Source organism: Protomyctophum parallelum (genome assembly GCF_964188405.1).
Source record: "Protomyctophum parallelum genome assembly, chromosome: 7".
In the NCBI taxonomy this organism is placed as follows: Eukaryota; Metazoa; Chordata; class Actinopteri; order Myctophiformes; family Myctophidae; genus Protomyctophum; species Protomyctophum parallelum.
Window position 1 is genome coordinate 48,655,591 of NC_139705.1, and position 11,915 is coordinate 48,667,505.

The 11,915-nt window shown below is 41.7% G+C and overlaps 2 protein-coding genes across 2 annotated transcripts in view; one reads left to right on the plus strand and one right to left on the minus strand.

Moving 5' to 3' along the window:
* Nucleotides 1-10,727, minus strand: part of bltp3a (bridge-like lipid transfer protein family member 3A) — a 78,608-nt gene extending 67,881 nt beyond the window's left edge. The window contains exon 1 of the mRNA XM_083769583.1: nt 10,585-10,727. Coding sequence (XP_083625709.1) covers nt 10,585-10,628 — 44 coding nt within the window. The 5' untranslated portion in view covers nt 10,629-10,727. The remainder of the gene's footprint in view (nt 1-10,584) is intronic.
* On the plus strand, nt 1,444-3,848 carry LOC310861297 (complement C1q-like protein 2; the record flags this gene model as incomplete). Its single annotated transcript, XM_083768698.1, has 4 exons — nt 1,444-1,663; nt 1,875-1,979; nt 2,298-2,426; nt 3,177-3,848. The coding sequence occupies 4 exons, from the start codon at nt 1,444-1,446 to the stop codon at nt 3,446-3,448; spliced, it is 726 nt and encodes a 241-aa protein (XP_083624824.1). The 3' UTR covers nt 3,449-3,848.
* Nucleotides 10,728-11,915: the final 1,188 nt, after the last annotated feature.

Consider the following 11,915-nt stretch of genomic DNA (forward strand, 5'->3'; position numbering starts at 1 on the left):
TCTGTCGGGGTGGACAGAGACCGTTATGTCCACTTTTTCAGAATTCAAATTCATTCAAATAGCAGATCTACAAGCTCAAGACGTGGTGGAACAGATATGTTTGATACTTCTGTGTGATGCTGTGTGGTGTGATCAAGTAGGGCATTCATTTACGACAAAACCCAAAAAGGTGAAATGTAGATATGGTTCTGCCCAACATGGTTGATACAGAGGGGTCTGTGCTGCGGACCACCCGACCCCCACCCATGACCTGACTGACCTCAGTGCTTTTAAGGAGTCAGAAGACATTCCACAGCTTAAACTGAAGTCATCGATTGAGCAAACCTTTGGCCTGCAGTCCCAAGAATTGCTGGGTTTCACTAGACGTACTAAAGCCTAAAGCAATGTCCCTCGACTGGTTCAGCAGTCAGAGTTAAATCCAAGGATTACAAGAGTTATATTGTATAACTCTCTACTGCATGCATAGTGTGTGTGTGTGTGTGTGTGTGTGTGTGTGTGTGCATGCGCAAATAAGCAACGCTACAGCAGAGTAGCATGACAGCAGAGTAGCTCTACAGTATGTAATAAGTGAGGCAGTCAGATGTACTGTAACATGAGGCCAATGCACAGAGCCTGTACTATTAATTAGGACTCAAATTACTACTAAATATGCCAACGGCGTTGGACACCAAAATAGCTCACAATGCGAATGCAGTGAGCTTGTAGATCTATCTGACTAGTCTTGGTTTGACTTCAATGATCTGGATTCTGGCCCCAATCGATTGGTCCAGGTCCTGACCGAGTGACCGTGCTTGCTGGGGGAGTGTACCCCTCAAAACTGTACCAGATCAAATATTCCTTTCATGTAGCATTCAACAGAATGGAAGTCAAGGACTCAAATGGGCCACGCGGCCACGCCCATCACTTTTCCAACCCAGAAGAAGTGGTGAAAAGGGAGTATGCGGCACAGGCCCCTAAAGGATTATGAAAACTATTCGTCCCTGCATTGTCTGTCATTCTTTATCAGTGGAGAGAATAAAAGCTGTACTCTTTACCATGAACACCAACGTGTTGGTGTTCATGTTCACATTAACCCATTCTGACCTGAGATCAGATTCATACGAGGTTTCCGCCGGACACACACTGGTCTGATTAACCCATTCAGACCTGAGATCAGATTCTAAAAATGTCAGTCGTTCTTCAATTTTTCAAAAAATAGCAGACCTACAAGCTCGTATCGCGCCACTCGGTGGCGCGATATGAGCTTGTAGATCTGCTATTTTTCAATAGCTAAAGCATAACATGATGCCAACACCAAAATGGGTGCCCGTTCAGAATGGGTTAACATGTTCACATTAACTTTCCCCCGGGTACAATGACGTGTCCAATGTGTTCGCTGGGCGGGGTGGACTTTTGTGGGCATGAAAGGAGGCTGCGAGATACCAACAGTCACTCTGTTCCAGAATGAAGGGCTGTGTGGCTGTGCTGCTTTTACTGTTCTGTCTGACTGAGGCTGATGGGGCTGCAGTTGAAGCAGGCACCCTCGGGGATGAGCCTGACCTCGGGGATGAGCTGAAGGAGGTTAGGGACATGGTGCTTCGCCTGGGAACGACCGTGGAACACCTCCAGACCAGACTGGCTGCCACAGAGGTCCAGGTTGAAGACTTGGAGAGAGAAAGTGAAGGTAATTTGAACCTGATGATGTTTCAGTGGATGCAGGCAGGAAAGTGTTGAGAAATGACTTAGCCCATTAAAAAGCATGTGTCATTTTAGTAGTTAATGGGAGGTAAGGATGGTCCAAATGGAGCCTGAAGAAGTTGTAACAGTACAGGCTTAAGTGTTTCATAATAGTTGTTTTAAACATGTATACATTTCTCTGTGATATTATTTTTCAGCAATGGATGTCAAATTGAGTGCGAGTGAGTCCCATGTGGAACACCTCCAGACCAGACTGGCTGCCACAGAGGTCCAGGTTGAAGACTTGGAGAGAGAAAGTGAAGGTGATTTGAACCTGATGTGCCATTTTAGTAGTTAATGACATGTTCAATGTAAAAAATTAGTGGTATTCCCCTTTAACACAAATTTCTAGAATGATAAAATGAGTGGTATTCCCCTTTAACACAATTTTTTAGAATGATGAAATGAGTGGTATTCCCCTTTAACACTAATTTTTAGAATGATGAAATGAGTGGTATTCCCCTTTAACACAAATATCTAGAATGATAAAATGAGTGGTATTCCCCTTTAACACTATTTTTTAGAATGGTGAAATTAGTGGTATTCCCCTTTAACACTAATTTTCCATTCTGCATTTGCAGAGAAACCAAAAGTGGCGTTCTCCGCAAGTTTGGCGTCATCTGGACACATTGGACCTTTCAACACCGAAACAATACTGATCTACAAACAAGTGCTCACTAACATCGGCCAGGCCTACAACCCAGCTACAGGTATGAGCTCTCAGTTCTGTCATCTTCTCATGTCATATACAGTCTATAGCATTGGTTCTCAAAGTGGGGACCCCCAGGGGGTCCGTGGGGGGGGGGGGGGGGGGGGGTTACCAGGCGGTCCACAGCAAAGATTGTTAAAGGGATATTTCACCCTGGGGTTATTTTAACTACTGAGGCTTTTGTGAGCAGCACTTAACTCGCTTGATTCAGTATTTAGATTTAATATTGATGTTATCAGACACACTCAGTGTCACGAATGTCAATGTCTCAATCTCAATGTCACAAAAAACTAAGCTCCAAACTTCCCAAAACAAATTAATCCGACTTATTCTAGGCCTAGGGCCCATGACCCACCTTTGTGCAATGCATTTTGATAGCTCCGGGTAGGTCGAGGACAGAGTCAAGACTCAAGCAATTGAAAATGGAACTCACATTCAAATGTGTAAATACAGCTCTGCCCTCCATACCCTCAGTTCCCACTTACTTCACTGATTACCTCAAAAAAGGTGAGCGACACTCACAGCCACAACACTAGAGGGAGCGTGAATAATGATCTGGAGCCACCCACTTTTAGATGTCTTAATTGTTGTTGACATTGTTTGATGATTCAATGCATAGGACCCGAAACAAGACCGTCTTTCAAGAAGGTCTTTCTTCGGTGCTATGCTTTTGGACCAAGTGCTTAACTGTACCCTGTGCTGTTTGCATTTATACAGTATATCGTCTAATAAAGTAAATCAACCAATGCAGGCATATTCACGGCGCCAGTCAAGGGAGTCTACTACTTCAGATTCACTGCATTCGAGAGGCGCAAATGGATGGCAGTGAACCTCTACCACAACGACCAGAGAATTCTGCACAATGCAGAGATAGCCCAAGGCAATTCCTTCATATCAAATGCACTGATTCTACAGATGGAACAGGGCAGTGTGGTCTACATGAGTCTCCAAAAAGGCTGTGGACTTTATGATGATTCAAACAAATTGACCACCTTCAGTGGTTTTCTGCTCTACTCCATGTAAAGCAGTGCTTCTCAACTCGTGGGACCCAGCCGGGGACCCCCAGGGGTTTCAGGGGGTGTCCGGCAAAATGACTGATAGTCAACCCATACTTTGTGTTGTTTTAGGCATTAGTGTCAACACTGTTGGGTTAACATATGATCTAGAAAACGTCTTATCTTATTTCATTTTTGTTAATTAATAAATACAATAAACTGTGCATCCCATCAAAGCCCCTTGAATACTAATATTAAACTGCTGTCAGTGCAACTGTAAGCAGCACTGCACTGCCAATACTGTGGTGCTGTATAAGCCAATTTCCTTGATAGGATGTAGATCAGAGTAAAACCAGATTTGTGCTCAGAACCAGAACCAGTGAACTGACGACAGTTTTATATTGTTCAGATCAATTTGCTGTATAACACACAAGCCTTGTCGCGTCTGTTTTACAGGTGGTGTAAAGCATTGTTTTGTAGTATTCTGTGAGGAGAGAGAGGACAGAGGTAGAGTGAGAGCAAAGGGAAAGATCAAAGCAATATAGCCTTAAAACAAAGATGCTCCTCCTATACAACAGCAATGTCAAGTCTGTCCTGCTGTATGGATCTGAGAGCTGGAGAGTGGTCAAGACAGACAGACACAAGGAAAATAGAAGTATTCCATAACAGATGCCTCAGACGTATATGTCAGATCTTTTGGCCTAACAAAATTAGGGATGCACCGATCCGATACTCGTATCGGAGATCGGCGCCGATCCAGGCTAAAATTCTAGATCGGGTATCGGATCGGTGGCCGATCCATTATCCGATCCGATCCGATAATTATGTGTAATTACAGTATGAAAACAACTCTACCTCCTCTGTGACACAGCAGTGTAGTATTGACAGTATAACATGTGGAATGCAGCCAGGCTAGCCTGCGCACACATTAACCTGGTCTAATTGTTGCAGTTATTTAATAAATAATTCAGTGCATTTATATCTGTGTTTGTTACATTTTGTTTTACAAAGTTGGGAAAGTAATGTTTAAGTCAAGCCTTGATGTTGCCTTACACAAAAGAATGATTCCAGACTCCACACAGTGAGGCATACAGCTTAATAGGTTATTACGTTTCTTTGTGGGGGGTATCGGATCGGTACTCTGTATCGGCAGATACTGGACCCCCATGTATCGAAATCGGTATCGAATGCCAAAAAGCCGGATCGGTGCATCCCTAAACAAAATATCGAATAATGAACTGTACAAACAAACAGGGAGCCGGAGCATTACCAAGGACATTACACACAGACGCCTGAGATGGCTAGGGCATGTACTGAGGATGGAGCAGGACTGCATCACAAAGGTGGCTCTAAGATGAACAGTGGACACCACCAGGAAAAAGAAAACCTGGGAGGCCCAAGACCACCTGGCGCAGAACTGTGGTGCAGGAGCTGGAACAGATGAACCTGTCCTGGGGAGAGGCGCAACATGCTGCCAGGGATCGAATGAAATGGAGAGTGCTCATTGAAGCCTTATGTCCCATTGGGGACGAAGAGGAGTAAGTAAGTAAGTAAAGGGAAAGAGATTGAAAATAAGTCAAATGGAATGAATACAGATTATGTACATAAAGGTGGGTGTATGTGACAGCTGTATATAGGCTACAGTATATATTATAACATTTAGAACATGAGCATCATATGCAATATGCATCCAATTGTGTTTTGAGTCGGCGGTCCGCTGTATAGTAGGGTGCATCAAAAAGAAAAATCCAAAAATGATATTAATCAATTTTGGGCAGGAAAAATAGCAGATCTACAAGCTCATTGCCACCGAGTGGCGCGCCACGAGCTTGTAGGTCTGCTATTTTTGAAAAATTGAAGAACCACTGACATAGAAACATGGCTTTTTCAGAAAACTGTCAGGATGTAGAAGACATTTTTAGAATCTGATCTCAGGTCAAAATGGGTTAATACAGTACTTCAGGTCTTTCATCTATGAATGCACTTACCTTTATACCTTTCAAAGACTATTTTAAGACCTACTCTCAAGTTCATGATTATAATACTAGACTAGACAATCCGACAATCTCCACCCTCCCTTCAGCCGTACCACTCATAGCCAGTTCTCCGTTAACAGAGGTTCTTTACACTGGGAATAATTTGTTAAATGTGCCCTTTGAGTGATTAAATTTGAGTCGATCATTCTGCCCAATGAAAGCAGTAATCTAATGTGACATTTGACATACCCAAACCATCACCGTAACCACAAGACTGCTGGCTAAATACCAGGCAGGGAAGGCCAGTGTGTTATGTCCACTACGATCGGTCACTACTCTGTGTTTGCGGAAAAGAATATGCAAGTCAAACAGCCATGCAATATATTCCTTGTTCCTGGTTATAAGAACAGTCAGGTGACACAGTGTGCACCTGACTACTATCGTAAATCACTGAAAACAGAAAATCTCATATTTCTCGACACTCAGAGCCTTGAAGAAAAAGACAGAACATCTCGTACTTGGCACTCAAAGAGTTGTAACTACTTCTGCTGGGGACCCCCTTGACCCACTCCCATATACATATATATATATATATATATATATATATATATATGGTTGGAAAATCATTCTGAGGGTGACTTGAGCCACGAGAGGCACCGCCAACTCGCCAAGCGAGCTTATAAGTGCAGAGCGTTGCGAAGTCACCTTCAGCCGACTCAGCGCCGTCCGAGTTATGTGCCGACAGGGTAGCCTGGTTAATAAACCAGACTAATATCGCACAATTATTTTTTGCCAACGGCTGATTTGGTCTGGTTTATTAACCAGGCTACCGACAGGGCACCTCCGAGATGACATTTCTTCTTTTTTGCCGGTGCCCCGCCGTGTGGAGGAAGGTCAACTTTGACAATTTTGAACAGTTCAGTTCAAAGATGTAACATATTTTCACAACTCACAGTGGGTTAATTTGACCCCATAATGAGGACAGTAGGGTCCATGTGGTTAATTTGACCCCAGAATGAGGACAGTAGGGTCCATGTGGTTAATTTTGCATGCGTGCATTTCCTTCAGACTCTAACAATGCGTCAACACTTTCAAAAACAGTTACTTCCTGCAGCCGAACACCCGCCGCTCAAAGAAGCATTCAGAGGAAGCGCACCTGCTCCATTATATCCAGAAATAAGTCAACTCCTTCCATACAGTACAATAGCACTAGGGCGGCTACTGCACGCACGCACGCACGCACACACGGCCTGGCGGGAGACGGGAGTGTAAAGTTTGACTGTGAGATTGTAGATCTGCCATCTTTGGCAAATGTTCCGAACCAGAATAGGGATACTATATGGTTCAAGTGGTTAAAGGACACCTTTGGGTTTTTTTTCAACCAAGGTTCATGTTTTAGGTTGTTATTAGAGAAAGTAAAAGATGAGTGTTAATTTTTTTTCATTTGCTGCTTTCTTTCGTTTTAGCGAATTTAGCTATTTTTGACAGGGGGGGCGGGGGCATTCGAACATGGGGCTTAATATGTATTTTTTAACAAAATTTGATAGCGATTTTTATTTTTTTATTATTTACTATAGTCCTCCTATAGACCCCACGAAATGACATCTGGCCACAAAGGATCACAGGATCTACTGAATGTAAAGGGGGGTACTATAGGGGGCTGCCATACTTTATTGTATGGCTCAATATGTCAGTTTGTCACCCCCTTCTTCACTTCTCTTGCCCAGAAGAGAAGATTTATGTTACATTTATGTTCAGAAATAAATAGCAGATGTAGCGTAGCACGAAGTGACTGACGAACTGTGAGCTTAATGCTATGAGCTTGCTGCAATATTTGAATGGTCAACAACATATAAATGATTGTGCTACATTAACTACATTTGCTGGAGACCCCCTGGAAACACACCAAGGACCCCTGCCCTGGAAACACACCAAGGACCCCTGCCCTGGGTGTCCACAGACATCACTTTGAGAACAGATGCTCTAAACCAGGGATGTCAAACTCAAATACACGGTGGGCCAAAATAAATAAATTGGTAGAAGTCGAGGGCCGGACTGTGTTTCAACACATGGGCACCGCGGTCAGGAGGACGTCCCAGGCAAATATAGCAAAAAAGTAAATGCATTTAAAACTGAAAATGCATTATTATTAAGCTCAGTTTCCTGTTCTATGATCCTCACAAAGCAGGACTTGTAGTATTATGGTGCCGGTGGTCCGTGCAATAATATACCAGAGGGCCAGTTCTAATACTAATTCAATATCATCCCGCGGGCCAGAGATAATTCATTCACGGGCCTGATTTGGCCCCCGGGCCTTGAGTTTGACATATATGCTCTAAACAGTACGTGTCAGTTTTCGTCTGTGAGAGATTTGCTACAGTCTAACTGTAGTATCATCCTAACTCAGTCAGTCACACAGCATTACAAACAGCAGCACTAAAAATGCATCTATTGGTGCCAGCTAAAGAAGATCATAAATGTCCACTCTGTAGAAACCAATTAGAAAACAAGTATATCTGTCTTTGCTCGGAGTAAAACCAAGTAAGTGACTCTGGCAGACAGTCATTTACAACAGGATGGGACCAGTCTAGTATTAAAACTATAAGCATCGGTGTGGGAGCAATGTGTGAACTGAAGCCTTAAGCATATTTGAAGATTATTATTATTCATAAGAGCAATGCTAACAGACCGTGCCATGACACTTGACAGTACTAGTAATAGTAAGGAAATGGTATAGTGCAGTGTGAATTCCATCGACTAAAACTATGACAAAACATTTCGACGACTACCTTTTTTCACTGACGATCTGAGCCTAATACATAAACATAATTGTAGTTGACATGACCTGAAAAAGAGGTTCACGGCTATATCAGGGTCTTATGGGTTAAATTCAGATGTGTTTTTGTATTTTTATTATTATTATTATTAGTAGTAGTATTACAGTTGAATCTGGGCCTGGCCCAGGAGAAGCAAATCCATGCCAAACTAAATCTCTAGTGGTCACTAACTAAACTAAAGTGGTCAGATTAATTTCAAAATTATATATAAAACAAAACACGAAATCGTTCAAAAGAAAATAGCAGGGCTACAAGCTAGCCACAGTATAAAATACGGTTAAAACGGTTAATCTGATCATTTTTATGCTATTTTAACTCATTTTGTTTGGACCCCAGTGGAACCAGTATAAAAAGTAGGTGGCTAGCACACATCCAGTTCCTGTCTGGTGCTGGACTAAGGTAAGTACAGTGAAGAGAAGAGAGTCCGCACACAGGTTTGCTCCAAGGTGTTTGCTTTTTATTCAAAACACCATAAATGTGTCTATTTAAAACATTTATTTTAAAAAATACTAAAACAGTCTGTAACAAGCAAAAAAACAGCAAGTTTTATTGAAACTGTTCCTTTGAAACTGTGTTGCCTTATTGTAAACTTGCTTGCTGTGGTGGTTATTCATATTTATTGTCATGTCACTTATTGGTGTTTGTGAATCACCTGCGCAGTCAGCATCAGTCATGTGATGTGACGACTTGTATAAAAGGGAGGTATCACATACTGGCTATTATCACCTGATGAAGGTCGTTCACGGCCGAAACGTTGTGTCTTATTTATGGTGTTTTGAATAAAAAGCAAACACCTTGGAGCAAACCTGGAGCAAACCTGACTCTCTTCTCTTCACTCACCCCAGTGGATCCCCCTCAAGGACCCCCACAGGAGTCCCCAGACTCCACTTTGAGAACCACTCTTTCTATAATGTCTCAATAATAAACTCAAGACTGAACTAAACAAGATGATGTGATGGGGGTAAATTAGGGCCGGTGTGAACTTTTAAGTAGAACACACAGAAACATTGTGTCCTATATTTGACTGTGCTGCTGAAAGTGGGATATTTTAATATTATGCATTCTGCAAACATTGACATATAGCATTTGATACAGACTTATAGCATGTTATGTAGACAGCACTGTAATTGTATTGTATGTAGTCATAGCACGCCATAGTACACATATATAGCATAGTAGTAAAGATGTATAGTTTATATGTATAGTGTATGTATAGTTTCACTATATAAATATTCCACTGTTACTTTCTTAGCTTACGCATGTTTCATGATAAATGCTTTTTATGTGATGTATTCCCATGCTTTGTTCTTGCTTAAATGTAAGTCGCTCTGGATTAAGAGCGTCTGCTAAATGCCTAAATTGTAATTGTAAAATTGTGAACCTGATCTACCTCAGGTCAGAGCTGCTGTCAAGGGGATTCTCAACCTTTATAATTTCAAGGACGGACAGTTTGATAAGCATTACACCACGACCACAGACCCTCATTGATTTGATTTCTGATGTCCGCGTTCCAAAATTCCCATACGGAAATATAAATATGAACAGGGACCCTACACAAAGCGACATCCAAATTTCAGAAAAGCTTTATGGAGGGTTCCGAGAGGGGCTAGGGACACTGTGAAATCCTTATGGATCCATTTTGTTACAGTCACAGACCCATGTCTCAGAGTCACAGACTCCATCCCTAAAGGTCCATTTTGTTCTATTTTATGTCAGCCAGGGCAGGGACCCCCCATATAACAAGATTATGATTTGTCAATTTTTTTCCAAAAATAGCCTACAAACAAAACAGGGCAGAAGTGTTTAAAACTGTTCCTTATTTGGCTGGGGACCCCCTGGAACCACTCAGACTGTAAGCCTTGTGCTTGTTGTCTGTGTTTGTTTGTTTGTTAAGTTTGTTTCCATTTTATCATGTGTGTTTGTATTGCATTGTAGCTTTACTGTCACATTACAGTCAGCCTTTATAAGGTCGGTCTGTCTGTCTGTCTGTCTCTCTTTCTGTCTGTCTCATCACAGCACTGTTGTATGGTTGCTGTTTTTGTGCCTTTATGTGTCGAGGTGGCTGACTAAATCGATTATTAAAAGTCAAATGAATGAATCAATCAATGATTCAACATTGTCAGCGTCCAGGCAGGCATGTCTGTCTTTGTTGTTGTTTATCGTGCAGTGAGGCTGAGGTGTCGCCGCTGGGTTAAGTATACTGTACATAAACTCATTAATAATGACTGTCTGGTGTTGGTGTTGTTTAAACATTAGAAGGATTAAGCCCAGCTGGGGGCTATAGCAGCTGGCTAACATCTCACACACATAAGGGGTATTTATTAAATAATGATGATAAAGCGAAATCTTACCTGGATAAATGCTTCAGAATTTGCTTTTTGAGGTATCCCGCCATGTCTCTGTGTGTCGCAGTGGAAGGAGTTTATATAAAAAATAAGAAATAAAACATGTATTAGCTTGGTGAGACCTCCAGTATCCTAGTACACCGCATCTTGCTGCTAGCCGCTCTACTGCCGACTAGGCTGGCTGGGTGCTATAGACAGTATCAAGCCCCCCGTTAAAGAAAATAGCAGATATGTAAGCTCACAAGTCGTCGCGTGCGGCCGTACGCGACGCCTTGTGAGCTTGTAGATCTGCTATTTTCCGGTTCGCGTCATTATCACGAGGCCCCACCCATCTAAACCAAACCCTCTCATGGAAGGGGAAGCCTGGTGGTGGCTTCTGCCATAGATATTATAGACCATAATACTAATCTAAATAATATATATATACTAATAATATTATATAATATTATACAATAAAATAGATATATGTGGCTTCTTGCTCCCAAATGAGCCACATCCGGCCCGGAGTCCAGCCTTACTGTATCCGATCATGTTTGCACGCGCATTGCACACTTCATGCACGCGCTGTTTCCGTATCCGCTCTTACACAGACAGACCGAATGTGACAAGCTGAAATATGAGTAACGTTTAAAAAAACATGAGGTACTGAAAATAGTTAGACTAGGATTATTAAAAAAAAAACAATAATCTGTACATTGAAACTATAGGCCTATAGTAACCAATATAGTCACGTATTATGAATCATAATTCCATGAGTATATTGGTTATATTATACTTAAGTTGTGAAGTGATTATGATTTTTTGATTGTATGAGTTTGGAAACAACCGCTTTAGATGGTGCCAAGGAGAGGGTGTGCTTTTCACAGAAGGGGTGTAGGGGATTATGATTGATTGATTGATTGATTGATTGATTGATTGATTGATTGATTGATTGATTGATTGATTGATTGACTGACTGACTGACTGACTGACTGACTGACTGACTGACTGACTGACTGACTGACTGACTGACTGACTGAATTATGATAATAATTCATCATAATAGTACAGTACAGTTAAGGCCTCCCTGTAGAAAATAAATGCATGAACTGTTGACTGTCGGCCTACATAAAGTGGTTGTGTATACATAAGGCTAGATATGGTTAAGTTTGGTATTGTAGCAGATGGTAATGAATGTGTGTGTTTGTTATGCAACAACATAATAAACCAAGTAAATAGTAAGAAATGTGTTGCGCATATAGTCATTGGGTTAGAGATTATTTGGTAAACTATAGTAGCCTTGTCTTACAGCCTTAAAATAAAGTTCCTTTTGCAGCCCCACCATACTGCCAAGGAAA